The sequence below is a fragment of the Peromyscus maniculatus genome, chromosome 3 (assembly GCF_049852395.1).
Source record: "Peromyscus maniculatus bairdii isolate BWxNUB_F1_BW_parent chromosome 3, HU_Pman_BW_mat_3.1, whole genome shotgun sequence".
In the NCBI taxonomy this organism is placed as follows: domain Eukaryota; kingdom Metazoa; phylum Chordata; class Mammalia; order Rodentia; family Cricetidae; genus Peromyscus; species Peromyscus maniculatus.
The window spans coordinates 32330923-32349277 of NC_134854.1; the positions used below are offsets into that span (position 1 = coordinate 32330923).

An 18355-nucleotide genomic window follows, 5' to 3' on the forward strand; every position below is an offset into this window, starting at 1 on the left:
TGCTAGCCTTTCTGATTTGGGTTAGGTGGTATTTTGAGTAAGTAATTTTCATGTGCAGAGATGTTGAACTCTTTTAAAAATGCTTATTGTCTACTTACCCCTTCAGAGTCTGTCCCTACAATGCCTGCTTCTTTGCTCTCTTCATTCTCCCCCATCTGCTCACTACAGAAATGTCTCACACCCCAGTTCATCCTCTGTTGCTTCTCTGGAGGATTTTAAAGGAAACCTGGTCATATCATCAGAGAACTTGGAACAAATGCTTTCCAAGTTTGGAGTGCGAGGCCTAGGTATAAGGCCCTCAAGGAATGGAGGAGAGCCTCCTGGATCTCAGCAGAGAGCACCACCAAGATTCAGGTCCAGTTGAAGAAGCTGTTCCCATAGGGTTCCTTCATTTGGTCCTCACTGAAGTAAAGTATAGTCAGGATTAAATGTATATAGATGGCATTCACAAACACCAGTTTCAATAATTGGCATTTAGGGAGTGTTAACTATATTGCTTAATTTTCTTCAGCTAAAATAATTTAAATTCAAGCATCTGTATACATGTTTAATTCCTAGATAGACAGTGATTCTGTGTAAACGTGTACCCAGTGGCTTCTTGGTCCACAAAATTCTGAAACAAGAAAGCCAGAATATCACATAAAATATTATATACTAATCATATATATAAGTTAGCTCAAGGAATCTTAAATTTAGAGTTACATTTTGATCTTTAAGAAATAAAAGACTGTTTACAGTCTACTCTTGTCTTACTGTCTTTGGAAGTAGCAAATAATTGAAAAATTAATCCCCTGCATTGCCTTGTGGTTGCCTTTGACTTGGGACAAAGAATTTAAAGGTTCAGTGAATGTATGAAAGACTAGCATTGTCCATCACAAAAAGAATAATTAACAAATCATGGCAATCCCATGTTTACATTGTTTAAAAAGTTAATTGATAGTATTTTGGCTTTTTTGCATGCCTTGACATGCATACATGTGAAGCAAGCACTCTGTCAATAAGATGCATTCCCAACATCTCAATTCCTTCCACTTTTTACAGTTCAATAGTTTTCAACATTATTACTTGCTGTTAGCACTCATCTGTCATGTCTGTCAAAATCATCAAAGCATGATGCAAGAAATATTTCCCATTTCAACTGTGAAGTTGAAGTTTTTTAATGGCTATTTTCACATTTTATTTTTGTTAATAATGACTTTGGTTGAATAAACTTCAAGAGACACTCAACAAAGCCATTGATTGGGAAAATAATGACATATTTAATTACAGGACCAAGTCTCACAAAGTTCTTGGTGGTTGACAGTGGAACAAGAAGTGTGTATTGAAGAAGGGAACAAATCTGTTTAAATTTGTGGGTTAGATAGTATGCATGTTCTCCTCCAGTGTCTTGTGTCTTACACAGAGAAGTACAGCACTTGAGTACATTGTAACTGGAGAGAATCGTGACTTAATATATCGATGTCAGTGAGTTTTAACACCGTGAGCCCTGCAGGTTAACAAGAAAGGCCCGAGAGGAAATGACTAAATCCTCTGTGCAAATCTTCATTGACAGCTGATAATTAGCATGCAGCTTAGCTATAATAATTAGTTCCCTCTTTAGAACATTTCCGGATGAACTCGGAGTTGGTACATTTCGTTCTGTCTTGTTTCTTTGTCCTTCTCCCCAAGTGATTCGTGTTATTTTTAGGGCAGAAAGAACTCAAGATGTCACTCTCTCCCTGAGTCAGCACTGTCCATTATTTATAGCATTTTGTGAGCTTGACTGGGATTAGTGTCCCTTTGTCCCTTTCTTCCTGTATATTTGTTTCTTTCCTCCAGACAGCTTGAAGCTGTGGGGAGGGATAAAGGAGTTAGCCACTGCTTGGTAAATATGCCAAGTCCATAGCATATCTGAGGCTAAGATCAGAGAGAACCCTCCTTGAGGAGGAGGGGAGCCCTGACTTGCCAGTACTTTACCTGCCTTGGTATGCACCAAAAAAGATTTTGAAACCCTGTAGCTGATTAGGAAAAGCTTAACTCATTTTCTAAAAAATAAAACTGAATGTCATTAACTGATAAATAAAAGGCATGTGGAAGACCCCATATTGTCTTAGGACTGTTTGAAAATACAAATTAAAGGTAAATAAAAATTGATATTAAGCTGAATTTTTCTGTTGTGTTTTATTTTAATTATATCAAATTGAAATGTTAAACTCTGGAGGAGCTTCAACTCTAACTAGTACTCTATATGAGCGCTGACAAAATCCCTTGCTGTTACTGATACAGTATGATCCCACCATAGGGAATTTTCTTACTAGTAAATTTAAAATACACATTGTATGTATCATACATTGTCTCATTATTAATAAAGAACAAACTTTGAATGAATCAGTCATTTTGCTTTCTGGTATTGAGAACAGAGTGGAGTGATTGGGTTGTCCTAGCTCACAGTGATGATTTAATTTGCATTTTTAAATCTGTATTTTTTAATTTTTGGAGACTATATTATGTGCCTCTCTTCCCTCCCTTCTCTTTCCTCCATTCCAACCCCAATATACCCCTCCCGGCTGCCTTTCAAATTCATGGTCTCTTTTCTTCTTCAGTTGATATAAAATTCGTAAATATGTATGTATTTAGGAATATATATGTATTTAGGAATATTTAGGAAAATATATGTATTCAGGAATATATGTATTCTTAAAACTCTCCAATCCACTCCTCTTGCTCAAATTTTGTACAAAAATCAACCAAATAACCTGAGCTATGTCCTGAATTACTGTAATTTCCCACTTTTTTACATATTGAAAAATGGAGTTTTTCTGAGGGGCAGTCATGTTGATCAAATGAGGTAATATTTATCTAGCACTTAATAAATGACACACGACTGTGCAATGAATGTGAATCCACTATTATAATTACCTTCTAGTATGAAGGTAAGTATGACAGTCAAGCCTTCTAGTATGAAGACATTTCTCGTTGCAGAAATGGAAGCATTTTATGTCTTCCTCTTTCACTTGTGAGATATAACTCTGATTTTAATTAACTGATTCATGTTCACTGTAGAAAATTTGAATAAAGTAGAAATGTTCTATGGACTTTTCAAGTCATATTTTCACTAGTTTTTAATTTTTAAAATTCTATGAAAATTGATATTTTCACTGTTTGATTTATGTCAGACATTTTTCTATAGGTTAATCCATATTCTAAAAACATTTAGCCTCCCCTCCTGAAAGTACAGCCAGCATTTTCTTTCATCAGCTTGATACGGTACAAATTCTTATCCTAATAGTGAAATGTTTCACTAAAGCTTGCCCAATGATTGGATAAAACCAAAACTTATTATAAGCCACAGTCATCCTAGGGGCTCCCCTGCTAGTTAGCCTCTTTGGACCTGTGGGTTGTAGTCTGATTGTCCTTTGCTTTACAACTAGTATTCACTTATGAGTGAGTACATACCATGTTTGTCCTTCTGAGTCTGGGTTACCTCACTCAAGATGATATTTTCTAGTTCCATCCATTTGCCTGCAAATTTCATGATGTCACTGTTTTTTACTGCTGAGTAGTACTCCATTGTGTATATGTACCACATTTTTTTAATTCATTCTTCATCTAGATTGACATTTTATACTAATTTCTTAGTAAGATTAATTATATTTAATTATTTAAAATTTTATTACTAGGACACAAGCAATAATACTTAGATTAAAATAGCATTTTTAACATACTAAAAGTACCACAAATTTATTTGCTTGCATATAAAAGTTTTGTTGTGATTTATATAAATACTTTCTTTAAATTCTAGTAATTTTTTTTACCAAACTTTACACTTTAACTTATTGACTGATTTTATGTTTAGAATGCCTACTTTACAAATCCAACATGTAGATGAAGTAGAGAGGTGGGGTATAGGTCATTCCTTTCTCTTCTCTACAGCACAAGTCAACAGCTCCGACAAGCCAGTTAGTAATAGAGAAGATAGCTCAAATTGATAAAAGAAAAATATAATTTCAATATTAGCAGAGGTTTGTTCTCCAGCATTTATATAATAAGATTATAGTGAATATCTATAACTATCAAGTCAATTTCTTCAGTCTAGTAGAAATACAGACTATGGGACATTTGACATCGAGTAGGTTTGCCTGTGCAGCTGAAGCAAGGCCTTCTTGGTGACTGCTCTGGTCTTGTATAACTAGAGGGACCATGCTGTTTACCTCATGATTCCACACTTAACTACAGAGGAGTAATTGGATCCAATTGAGATGCTAAGGCAATCTGCAAGAAGGCAGCTATGTATGAAATGTAAACATTGATGAGCTAGAATTGAGAGTACAGGCACTATTGTTGCACAATGATGAGTAGTATCACTCAATAGGAGGCCAACAGGCATATTTGGTCATGAGGAAATTAATGAAGAAAACCCAGAAACAGTACACTGAAGCACTGGCATTTATTTTTAAAAGAGGGAGTGGGGGTGGGGAGAAGAGAAAGAAGCCAAAATGGAACATTCCCTCAGAGATCAATTATATGGACTTCTGTTGATTTCTAATTACCACAAGACCTAACTTTCTGAACTAGGATTCACATTACCTAGTTCAATTTTTACTCTTCCAAAAGTTACTGTTCTGCATATAATGGCCATATGTGATCACACAGTTACTTTTGCAGGCCTGCATTTTGATATATACCAATTGGCTTTAATTGAGGACTCTAACTATAGGAACAGTTTTGGAGTTTTGGAGTGGTAGCAGAGATCACTGTGGTATTTTTGAGCATTCCTCTTCAGATAACCTTAGGAGAAATTTCTATTAATCCTTGGCACTTTGTGATGCTCCCATGCACATATTTTCACTTTGCTGTTGATTATATTGCCCTGACTTTTTCTTTGGATATAGGAGAGCTTAAGTTCAATTTGGGGAGATGATTTAGCAATGTGTCAAATGCTAGAGGAATATTTAGGTTACATTAATTCCAAGTGTCTCTTTTTAAATTGTTTTTGCCTTACCCTAATTCTTCTAAAATATATATTTGTTAATTTAATTGAAATTATTTTTATGAGGAATTTCAAATCCTTCTGGGGAAGAAGTCAGTTAAATAAGTGAATGAAGTAAGAGTGGAGTTAATATGGAATAAATATAAAATTAAATAACCACATCCATTTCAAAGCACAGCTCTATAAAAAAGGACTGTGTCCATTATTACAGACATGTCTGAAGCACAAATCCTCCCCTGTAATCAATACTGTGAACGTTTCCTGACAAAATCCAAGATGAGCACATATGAATACCTATTAGGAAAGGTGGCTAAGGCCTGGTAAAGACATTAGAAGATTAGTGATTGAGAATCAGGGAGTTTGCTGTGAAAATGAATGAGAAAGTAGAAACCACTGCAGGGATATGCTGTGCTTCTTGTTACAGTTCTGAGATACACCCCTACTGACCAGCCTGAGCTGCAAAGGGAGTCACAGATGGGACTGGTCTGTTGTGTGCGTTGGGCATGGTCAGGAGCAGCAGAAGCATTCGAAGCACTTAACCCCTCCCAAAGAGAAAAAGGTTAAAGTAAATTATGCTGAACCCTTTGGGTTTTTTTTAATATGAAAATCACTTAGCAATTATTATGGGAAATAGCTCCATAAATAAAATAAAGTAAAATAAAATTCTTTGACTTGTTGCCTAAGATGGGTGATGACATTCAGTTTTATGTATCATAAATATTTTGGCACCAATGTCTTCTGAGGCAATTTGAATGAGTCAGGATACATAATCTCCAACTTTTTTTGTAACAGTAACAAGAAAAAAACAGTTATCTCATCATATAATCATTTAAATAATGAAAATAAAACAAATGGTTTAAATATTTCTCTTTAGGCAAGGTTCAATACAGAAAAATAGTTAGCCTTTATTTATTAAACATATCTTCCCTTCTTAAGCAAAACATTATACGTAGGACTTCATTAATTCAATGACAAGTTTGGCTTGTTTTTTATACCATGCTATCCCCTTCACTGTGAAAATGCAATTGAATCAATCAATTAAAAATTATAAAGGCAGAAAAGAATAAACATAGAAGGAATGAAATTCAAAGAGGTTTAAAGGCTGTCCAAAGTAAAATTTGTTTCTTCAGATTCTGTATGTAGGAATTTGGTTGTGATGCACATGCATGCTGTACTTTGATTATCATGTTTCAATAGGTAATCTGAGTGTTTTCTTCTTGTTATAGCATTTACCTATTAGAGTCATTAAATTTGTGGTTGCCTGAATTTTTCATCAGTAAAATAAAATAAATGATAATTTTAACTATTACAATATGGTAGCTCACTGGAAAAAAGTGAGTCATTGGAAAATAGTGTGTATATAATTTGCATGGATTAATGCATACTCAGTACTTTCCTTTTGCTTTGTTTGTCCAATCTCTATCCACAGTAACGTGAGTAAACCTGTGTATCTTTTCGGTTCCATAGGGCTGTAGACAGACAGAATGGGTCAGAGAAGAGTTTAATCCATCGGAGTAAAAGATGATTGATGAAACAGTGAATAACGTGTTACTGTTGACAAATAAATAAGAACCTGTAATGTTTTAGAAATAATAAGCTTGACAGAAGTGGAAAATAGATAAGAAGTCGATGTTGATAGCTGTCTTTTCTTTTATGTCAAGAGGGATAATGTGGAAGGTGTTAATGATCCCATCCAAAAGCAAACACAAGCCTCTGTAGATGGACTTAACTTATGAAATCACCTCATTGGTTATTATTATTCCAATTCCATATTTTTAGTAAACCATCCTGGTTTTATCTATTAAACTCTGGTAATAGTTCAGGCAAGGGAACTAATATCAGAATCATTTAATATATTTCATTAATTTTCCAAGAAATCAAATTTCCTGAGCATTGCATCTCACCATTTTTGGCAACTCAATAGTATGAAAAGTGTTAATGCCCTCTTCCGGGACGGTGCTTAGAGGCACTCAGAATGGTCCAGCATTTGACATACCATCGTAGGCTTTCCTACAACACAGCCTCTAACAAAACTAGGCTGTCTCGAACCCCTGGCAACAGGATTGTTTACCTTTATACCAAGAAGGTTGGGAAAGCACTTAAATCTGCATGTGGTGTGTGCTCAGGCAGGCTTCGAGGGGTTCGTCCTGTGAGACCGAAAGTCCTTATGAGGTTGTCTAAGACCAAGAAGCATGTCAGCAGGGCCTATGGTGGGTCCCTGTGTGCCAAGTGTGTCCGTGACAGGATCAAGCGGGCTTTCCTTATTGAGGAGCAGAAAATTGTTGTGAAGGTGTTGAAGGCACAAGCAGAGTCAGAAAGTGAAATAAATATGCAGCTTTTTTAAATAATAAGGGTCAAGGCTTGGTCTGTGAAAAAAAAAAGTGTTAATGCTAATATGTGGCCATTCTTTGATCAGACTTACCTATTTACGATAAAGATTGTTATGCACAGAAAATGGAAAGTATCAGCAAACTACCAGGCTGCCTAGGGAAGTTTTTCATCACTTAGTACGGCTCCCATGAAACCACCAGCTCTCTTTGCTCCATATTTCTCATATGATATTGAATCCGAAAGTGTTGTTTTCTAATTTGTAAATGTCTAGTAAGGATGATTGTATGACTTCTAACTTTAAAAATATTAATTGTTGCTTTTCTTTTCCTTCTGGAATCCTAGGCCTCTATCTAATCTTTCTTTAATTCCAGTTTTCCTCCTTTCCCAGGAAAATACCTGGTATTCTTTCAGGCCTACCATCAAGATTTAGTCTCATAGTTTTTACTTAGGTCCAGTGGTTCAATATCTCAAACGTGTTGTCTATGTGGGATACTAGAATGTTTGCAGTACTGCCTAATTTAAACCAGAGATTTTAAGGAAATTCTACTCCACGGAATTTTGAGCACACTAGGTTGCAGAGCAGAGACCTCTCTAAAGAACATGCTCTTTTCCACTCTGTTGTTTTTGTTTTGTTTCTTTGAAATAAGTCTCACTAAGTAGCCCAAGCAGGCTTTGAACTCTCAACCCCCTGCCTCCTGGATTCTTAATAGAGAGGAAAAGAGATTTTATCTTTACTATTTCAGGTAGAAAATGTTTGATGTTTCTCATACTTCCATTGACTGCTTGTGTTTTGGTGCCCTGGTCAGCAAAATTGCACACCCCTGTGAGCGGTTTTGGGGTTAACTGCAGATGTTTCTCTTCTCACTATTTCCCAAGGAGACTTCAGCAGGTCTTCCATACACAGACTGGTCTTAGGGGCAATATTCCTTTTCATCACCAAAGCTCTTATATATCAACTTACAAGCCATAAGTACCAAACTGACACATGAAATTAAAGATCGTACCTCCAACAAATAGATGTACACATGAAACCTTGCCAGATTCTGATTTTTTAAATTTAATATATATACCCCAAATATATTGTTTGTAATTCCTACCACAGACAAGAATGCCTGAAGATAGACCAAATCACAATAGTGGAAAGCAGATCTCAGATGGTTTTTATGAGTAATCACAGTTGTGATTACAAACTTGACTGTTGCCAGGCTTTTGATTTTGGATATGATTTTCGATATTAGTTTTAGGTGGAAATATGGTTTTCCTGAGTAGATTTCTATTAGAATGAAGTAGACACACTTGCAGTTTTTTTGTGTAGATGTTACATCTTGTTATGGAAAGGTAGCTTTAAAGTGACCTTTTTACATCGTGCTATACAGTAACTATTGTTATTGATGATTTTGTCCATATTTTAAAATCATAGGATATTTGCCTTACATACTAAGTTTCATTTAGGTATTCAGATTAATAAATTAATAAATATCTGAATGCTCACACATTAAAATATATTGTCATACAACTATATAGTCAGTCACTCCCTTATATCTGTGGGTATTGCTTCCACAGTTTCAATATAGACATACATGTTTTTAAAGTGTTACACCTATCCTGGATATAGCAAGACTTTTCTCATTATTCCCCAAACAATAGTGTAATAACCTCACAAAGCATTTACTTTGCATTGGGTAGCATAAGAATCTAGAGATGACTTAAAGAATAAGAAAGAACATATACTTAGGTATAAGTAAAAATTATTCAATTTTATATAAAGGACCTGGGCATCATTGCATTATTTACATTATAATATTGGAAGACCTAGGACAAAGTCCACATGGATACTGAGGGATGACTGGATATTCTAATCTTCTCTGAATAATTCAATTTACGGTTTCGTGTCTATGAAACAAATATAAAAACTGGGCTTTGATGGAAGGGTAATGTGTTCTCATGCACTTAGTATAGACCTCTCCTTGCATTTCAGAACTCTTGGACCTGAACAGAACATCAATATTTCAAAGCCCCTTGGGATTTCTTGATCTCCACACAATGCTGCTGGATGAGTACCAAGAGCGGCTCTTCGTGGGAGGCAGGGACCTTGTCTATTCCCTGAACTTGGAACGAATCAGTGATGGCTACAGAGAGGTATCAAAGAAGGAAAGAAAGAGGGGTGGTATGACAAGGCTGTGGCCTGACATTTTTCTCACTGTGTCTTCCGCTTTCAAATTTGCAATGATTACTTAATAGAAATAAAATCTCCATTAAAAAGGAAACAATTTGGGGAAATTTTATAAAGCATCCTATGTGAACGTTTCTAACACATGACTGATATCAAGATTTGCAGAAGGACACTTTCCTTGTGCTTTGATGTTCTTAGTGACCTTTGGCACCATACCCACCTGCTGTCGGGAGACGTGAGGTAGAGGATCCTGGATTAATAGCAGTACCTCTGGGCTCTATCATTCCAACATCCAAATACAGACCTGTAACATCAATGTAACTGCCTGGTGTAGTTGTTGGGAGTATTGTTAACTGCCATGGATGCTCCTCAAGCTTGCTGGGAAGCACATTATTAAAGTAAGATCAGTGTTGGAAATGGTTAACGGTGGGAAGAAAAGCAGTGTATACAAATAGAACTGGATTAAGTTTCTCAAAGTCGTATCAATTTTACATGAAACATGAAGGACTTTAGATCATAGAGTTTTGGCATTAGTGTGTATATGTAATAATGCACCCTGTTTATGCTTTATTTTTATGTTCATCCAAATGGGCCAGAATTCTTTTAAAATTCCTTTATCCAAATTCAAAATTCTTTAAAAATATGGCAAAAAGCAGCATTGCTCAGTCTTTGCCAAATCCTAATTCCTAGAAGAAATAGTTTAAAATGTTTTGCTGTTTTTTCTGGTTCTTGGTATTTTATTATTGTATAAAATCACACACTGGGAGCTGGGAGAGAATATAATTAGCACTTATAAGGTCCTTCATTCAACCATAGCCTTCCTCATCCCCTGCAGATACAAAAGGCAGCGCCTGTGTACTGTGGTCCATCGGTAGGAGTGGTGTTTGAATTTGTATAGTATGTGTTAACTTTAGGGAAGACAAGGACTTGCTTCCTCATTTTTCAGTAAAGAAATTCAGGGATCTGCCCGTCATCTATCACCTGCAACCCTTGACCTGCCTTCCACCTTCCCAGCACACAAGACTGAAATTTTCTGTCTTTCCTCTTCCTCCTTCCTTCTCTTCCTGCAACTTTCCTGTTCGCTGTGAAAGGGAAGATTGTGCCTCATGCCATGCTTTAGAATTCGTTGCTTGCACTGACGTTCTCACCAACTCCTAAGGGGTTTACATCACAGTACTCTAGGGGGTCTTTGCATTTCTTTCAGTGTAAGGGATCTTGTCTACTGGGGCATCCTCTGTGCCTCTCACCTGTGGGGATGCTTAGCTGTCTAGGGGCCACATCTTTCTGGCTTTAGTCCAGCATTTTTCTCAATCATACCTTCCTCTATATTTCTGAGGAAAAATTCAAAGTCAATTTTGATTATATACAAATACATACACACACACACACACACACACACACACACACACACACACACACACACCTTCATTAAAGTTAACAGATACTGCCCAAATTCAAACACCAAATATATCAAACCAGAAGAGAACACAAATGTTGATTTTTGGATTTTCAGGAAAGGAAAGATGTGATTGAACCAATGACTTTATGCATTATGTATAAATACAGCTCACTCAATCCATATAAAGTTACTGTTATTTATATTATTTCAGAGCTGACCACTTCTATTGGATAACCAATGGTCCTCATTTGACTTCCAATAAACACATTGAATTTACGGTTTCGTGTCTATGAAACAAATATAAAAACTGGGCTTCTTTTTTCTTCTTTAAGTACTTTTGTACATGGATGCAGATATATCCACATGACCTTCCATTTAAATTCTATGGATTATTCTCTTACTTATTGGATGGTCTCTTTCACATCTAAAACTTTTTTCCATGTCACACTCAGTAGTAATATGCTTGTTTACCCAGATTTTTGGTGATGGAGTCTGTGATGTAGGAGCAAAAAAACAACATCTAAGCATCAATGGATAAGGGATTCAAGGGGCCCTACTTCCCATGGCTGAAGAATTTGCTACTGATAGATTCAGAGAGAGTAGCACTCATTGCCTTCAGTTGGGTACCCGCTGCGACCCCATCAGGCTCCAGTGGAATTCAGCGCACATAGGTGGTCCTTGCTAAACTAAGTGATCACAAAACTAAACCAAAAGTCATGAATCTGGGAAAGCAGGTGTTAGGGATGAAAAGTGACAAGACAACACAGGGAAAGTAATTAGAATATATTTTGTGCATGTGTGAAACTGCGAAAAAACAAAATTAATCAATATACTATCAAGCCAGATCAATCTCTGTTGAAGTTGCTAGTGTGTGGACTGAGGGGAGAACAGAGCAGGTAAAAGCACTGCTGAGGAAGCCTGACAATGTGGGTTCAGTCTCCGGAACACCCAGTATTAGGAGAGAACTGACTCCCAGAGCTGATCTCTAACTCCAACACACTATGTGACATTCCTTCTCCCATCACAAGATAAAAATACTTTTTAAAATAAGAGATAAACTTTCTAATTTAGAAGATGCTCCATGAAATCTAGCCTCTTGGAATGTGAGTAATATCTGCAGTACAGACATGCTTCTTACATTGTAATCTTTGGACCGGATCAGAGCATCACATAGAAAGAGCCTGGAAGTTAAGAGCAGCTTCTTAGGGCACAGACTCACTTAACCATTTTCCTGAGCTGCTGTGTCCTCTGGGTACAGAGAGATCAAGATGCAGCAGCCCCTACGATGATCCGATTCCCCTTCAGAGTAGGGCAAATTGGATCTCCTACTTATTTCTCACTTATTGTTTTGGCCTAATTGTACCCTCAGGCCTTTAATGCCAGAAGATGAGATTTCATGGAGGAAATGACCCGTGAAAATAATATAAGAGCAGGGGACCCGGAGCATGGTGGAGTTTTATGAACTAACTCTCAAGGAGGCAAAAGAGTAGCATGAGGCCATTGAGCTTCAGGGTACATCTAGCAAGGATGCCAATGAAAATAACTTATAACACTATTAGATTGACTGTCTTCTCTGCACTGATGGAAATACCTTGATTTTGCGGGGCCTAAAGCTTACATGTTCTTGAGAGCCTTCTTCAACGTAGTTATTTCAAACATACATGCCAGCATAACAAAAGCCCTGTCAGACTCTCAGCAGGAGCAGGTCCCAAGGAATTGTGATACGGTTTATGCCTACTTGACTTTACGGTAACGTGTTCCACTCACATTTCTTAACCGCATCTGTCCTGTCTATTTTACTCAAATGATTAGCAGTACAACTGCCAGTAACCCAGTAAGCTCTGTTTGATTGTGTCAACTTCCTATAGTATCAGACTGAGGGAGATTTCGCAAGCTGTCTGTTTAAAATGAATGGGCTTAATATGAGTTGAGTTCTCCAGTGGTCTCAGTTCTGAGAAATCTAAGTGGTGTTCTCCTGGGCAAGCTTTCCCACTGACTTTCTTTTTGGATACATGTTGACCCTTGTATTTCCAGTGTTTTCTGCTTTGCCTTCTCTATCCTTGATTTCTCCACATTAAGATAATGCTGTCTGATATCTGGAACTACTTTTTGTAGGAAGGGTGGTTTGAGGTGTGTTTTGGGATGCTGAACAGCATCTCTGGTTTTTACTCAGTAGATACCAATGGCATGTGTGGTGCTTTGAATGAAAAATGTCTTCCATAAGCTTGGGCATTTGAGCACTTGGTCCCCAGTTAGCAGAGTTATTTGGGAAGGCTTAGGAGGTGGAGCTTCCTGAGGAAGTGGGTCTCTGGCTCAGACTTGAGAACATGTAGAAGATGTGGAACTCTGACTTGTTTTTATTGCTGTGAAGAGTCACCATGACCATGTCTACTCTTATAAGAGAAAATTTAACTGGTGCTGGCTTACAGTTCAGTGGTTTATCTACTATCATCATGGTGGGAAGCATCCTGGTAGATATGGTGCTAGAGAAGGAGCTGAGAGTTCTACATTCAGATCTGCAGGTAGCAGGAAGAGAATGTCACACTGAGCCTGGCTAGAGTATCTGAGATCTCAAACCCCACCCCCAGGGACACACCTTTCCTACTCCAACAAGGCCACACCTCCCAATAGTGCCACTCCCTCTGGACCTATTGGAGCCATTTTTATTCATATTACCACACTCTGCTTTCAGTTCTCTCTTTCTCTGTCTGTCTCTTTGTCTCTGTCTCTCTGTCTCCTTGCTTTCTCTGTATCATGCTCGCACTTAAGACGTGATCTCTCAGTTTCTTGCTCTGGACACCATATCATTCTGGAATTGTAAACCCAAATTAATTTTCTTTCTATGAGCTGCTTTTGATCATGGTGTATTGTGATAACAGCAAATTAACTCTGATAGACACAAATAATCCCCAATGTCTTGATGATAAAATGAATGTCTCCAGATATTGTCAGTTATTCCCCAGGAGAAAGAATTACCCTAAGTAAATCTGCCAATCTGCTCATCTATAAGCAGGATTAGACCCTCCCATTAACACCACCACCACCACCACCACCACCACCACCACCACCACCACCCAGCTGAGCTGTGGATCTACCTATCAAGCCACATTCCTCCTTCTGTTCTTTATATCAAGTACTTTAGAGAATATAGTCAAGGCCTGCTTTTATTATCATATCTTACTCTTTCATTTTTTAGTTTTAATATATTTAAGAAGCAATATATTTAATAATAAAATAAACACCTTACTTAAAAATATTTTTAAAAAATTAAAAGTAACTCAAATAACCTGAGAGCAGTTATTTAAAACCTTCCTAATGATGTAACCTTTTAGTACAGTTCCCAATGTTTTGGTTACCCCTAATTATAAAATTAATTTCAACACTACTTCATAACTCTAATTTTGCTACTGTTATCAATCAAGATATGCAGGATATCTGATATGCAACCCCTGTGAAAGGGTTCTTCAACCCCCAAAGGGGTCATGGCCCACAGATTGAGAATCACTGCCTTAGAATGTATAATAATAAGAACAACTAGCCACATCAAGACGAAGCTATCACCAATCCCATTATGCAGGTGACTATACTTACCTTCTTTTTACTTCTCTATGTGTCTTCTCCTGACAAGATACTTTCCCTGTTTTTAGTTTTCAGAATTATCTTACCATATGTTCTGTATACACTGTCTTGATTATTGTGGTAACTAGCTGTGAAAAAATGACATACAAAAATAGATTGCAATTTTCAGGGTTGCTTCTTGTTTTCTGTCATTCAATGTAATTTTCTATATAGATTTAATCCTATTCATCATTCTTGTTGGTTCCTTACTGTTAGAGATGCACTGGCAACCAGGGAGCATAGCTCTGATATTGGAAGTTCAAATCCTGACTCTCCATATATAACACTGGGTGAATCCCTTCGCTTTGCTGGGCCTCTGTTCCATACTTATAAGAGGCAAATATTAGTCCTCTTTGAATATACAAGATTTGTCAATTTTTGTAAAAGACCATGTGAGGTTTTTAGATACACAATTAATATTAGGTACACAATTAATTATTCACTTTGAGTCTGCGAAATATTTTCCGTCATATAAATAGAGTGTACTTTATCATTTCCATGTCAAATGATATTGGGTAGATTCTAATATTTGGCTTCACTAGTGCTGATATCATTCTAGAAAGCATCCCCTGCTACACAAACACAGGAAAGCCCCAAAGAATATGTGCCAAAGATGAATCACTAACAACGATCCATGAATGCCACTTGTAAAAGTGGTGACTCGGGTAACTTTGCCAAATTCCTCCTCCCCTCGTGTGCCAGGTGCCAGTTTGTCTGCAGAGTCACCTACATTTCCCCATTTGTCTTCATGGCCCACATAGTCTTCAACTTTTTCTTGATTCATGTACCTCCGCATGACTACATTACTAGCTTTGCAACTGTATTTTCCATCTTAATCATTTTAACTCATTTAATTGTAATTTTAGCAACATTAGTATGGATCATATAAAGTGTAAAACCTAGAACATGTTATAGGAAATAAAAACCATTTTCTAATATCAGATGTGATAAGTGTTACAAGGAAAACGAAGCATCCCTGTGGGGGAGGGGAGGTAAAGAGGATAGCATGGAGAGCAGGGTGGTCAGAAAACTACTTTCATAGAAGAAAACCTGGTTGCACACTGTACGTCAAGGCTCAGCAACCAGCTGTGCCTTGTGGCTACTGGACTAGACTGCAGAGTTGGAGAATGAAGTCAGAGTGCATGGGCAAGGTAGATTTGGAAAACCAGACCACTGAAACAGTTAAGGAGCAGGCACCAGTTGGCTGGTGTGATGGGCGATAAGTCATGTTTGTGAAGAGAAATACAGGAATGTAAAAATAAAGAGATTTCCTATTAAGAAGAAGGAACACCAAGGGATGATATGGGATCACTACAAGAGAGTAGCAGGTGGTATGGACGTCGTTATAACACGAACATCCGAGCAGGGCTTTTAATGGGCAAATTTTTGAAAATTTAGACCAAAAGAAGTTAAAAAAAAAAAAAAAGGAGAAAAATCAATGAAAGCATCTTCACCAGAGTAAGAAAGTCATCATCACTAAACATGACTGGAGGGAACCGTGGTCTCAAGGGGTGACCTGGCTTTAATTAGAGAGAGAAGGTAGAGGGGAAAATAAAGGAGAAGTTAGGAGGAATTTTGTTAATGGTGTTCCAGAGGATTTAACAAACGGATTTGAGGCATTTAGAAGGGTGAGGTCAGATGAGGGGCTGTACAGGGCCCTATGGGATGTGATTGTAAGTATTGATTATTGACCCGGGGTGAGGGTCAGTGCTGCCCTTGGTGACTATAGTTAGCAGTCAACAGGGATGTGTCACGATGGATTAACCTTGATGGTTTCTCAGTGAAGATGAGGAACTAGGAATCTTCATTTAGCACATCGAAACCATCGAACTACTTGTCAGCAGCCAATCTACCGTCTCTGTGAGGCTCTCTCTCCCGTGTTACCCAGAGATGCCCCCTTCTTCTATAAGATGGCATTTCTTTTGTATGTGATATGAACCCCTCTTTGCTGATCTTTTGTTACAACTGGTTATTTTCCATCTTTCTTTATACTTTTTTATCCCCCTCTCTGAAAAAAAATCAATCAAATGCTCTTTTGTGTAGGAGTTTTTAATGTTTGGGGGTCCTGGGACCAAAGTCCAGTAATACTTACAGGTATAACATTATCATATAAACTGCAAAGGAAAGTGATAAGATTAGTGAGATATAAAGCATTCTGAGATTTCTGAGGAAAATTAGAGTAAGTTTCCCAGATTACCAGCCCTTCATAATCTACTCTTGCCTGCCTTTCAAACTTAATCTCAGCTTGTTCACACCAAAATGTAGCCAGTCAGACCATTTCTACTTACTCTTCCATTCCGCTGATCATTCTACAGTCACATATCCCCCCAAAACTCCAAACTTTCCCCCTTCTAAATTGTTCTTTCTTTCTTTTTACTAGATTTCCAGAAGATTCCCTGGCCTTTCTTAACTTCTGTAAGAATCTGATTTTGATTCCCGTATTGTGGTAAAATACACCATGTGCTTGTCAGTCCATGCAGGAAGGTGGCTCCCAGTTGTAGGTCTTTATTTGGTTCGTCTATGCAGAAATAGATATCTCAAATAGCATAGTGTGGTGGTGTAGCCGGAATCTTAAAAGTTCTTATTAATGAAATCAAACCTGAGCCAGGTATTGGGGTGAATGCTGGAAGGTCAGAGAACCAGAACAAGCCACAGCTAACCTCACCTGGCCAACTTCTCAGCTGGTCTTGTTTCCTCAGACTGGAAGCTTCTGTGTCCTCATCCCAAATGGCTCTCAGCTGAACTGCTGATCGAAAGCCTGAAGCTTAACCAGGCAAAAGCTTAACCAGCCAAATGCTTCTAGTTTCTGGTCCTCACGTCTTATATATCTTTCTGCTTTCTACCATCACTCCCTGGGATTAAAGGCTGGCTTTCTGGGATTAAAGACAAGAGTCACCATGCTTGACTGTATTGGACACATGGATTTCTGCCTCTGAAATGCTAGGATTAAAGGCGTGAGTGCCAACATTTTCTAGCCTAAGTATCTGTTCTCTGACCCCAGATAAGTTTATCAGGGTACACAATATTTTGGGGAACACAATACCACCGCAGTGGTGGTTTAATGAGCATGGCCTCCATAGACTCCTGTTTTTGAGTATTTGCTTTCCAGTTAGTGGAAGTAAAGGATTAGGAGGTGTGGCTTAGCTAGAGGAAGTGTGAATGCTCTCTCTCTCTCTCTCTCTCTCTCTCTCTCTCTCTCTCTCTCTCTCTCTCTCTCTCTCTCTCTCTCTCTCTCTCTCTCATGCTGTTTGTGGCTCCTGATGTGAGCTCAGCTCTTCCATCCTGCCTGCTGTCATGCTCCCCACCTACCATGGTGATGGACTCTGACACTTCTGAAACTGTCAGCCCCAAATAAACAGTTCCTTCTATAGGTTGCTTTGGTCAGGATGTTTTATCACAGAAATAGAAAGGTAACTAAAACACACAAACACTGAAGAAATTAAAGTGCATACATTGCTAATTCTAAAACTTCCCGAGAAAGCATCATTGTCTGCTCTCTTGCAAATCCCATTGTATTTATTGTCAAAACACTTTCACAAAAAAGTGTTTTTGTGAAAATTTTCTAATTTCCTTTCATTTTGTCTGCCTTCTGATAATTCCACCCCACACCTTACTCAATTCTTACATATGCACTTTCGGCAAAGAAAATGATACTGATTCCACACGTGGCAGTAATTCCTGCCTTCACTGCACATTTATAAGCACCTAATGCTCTTATAAATAATGTCCACTCCTCACCCCACCCCTGGGATGAAATGAGGAATTAGTGGTACTACTTAAATCCACCCAGGTAATTTTAATGTGTGTCCAGATCTTATCTCTCTCCTGGAAAACAGTAGTCCTATCATGTAGCTCCAAATATTTT

At 37.7% G+C, this 18355-nt stretch overlaps 1 protein-coding gene and 1 pseudogene across 1 annotated transcript in view; both read left to right on the top strand.

The window, feature by feature from the left end:
* Sema3e (semaphorin 3E) overlaps window positions 1–18355 on the top strand; it is a 251694-nt gene that overhangs the window by 127135 nt on the left and 106204 nt on the right. Inside the window, exon 2 of the mRNA XM_042272920.2 lies at window positions 9279–9439. Coding sequence (XP_042128854.2) covers window positions 9279–9439 — 161 coding nt within the window. The remainder of the gene's footprint in view (window positions 1–9278; window positions 9440–18355) is intronic.
* Window positions 6900–7314, top strand: LOC102902745 (large ribosomal subunit protein eL34 pseudogene; annotated as a pseudogene).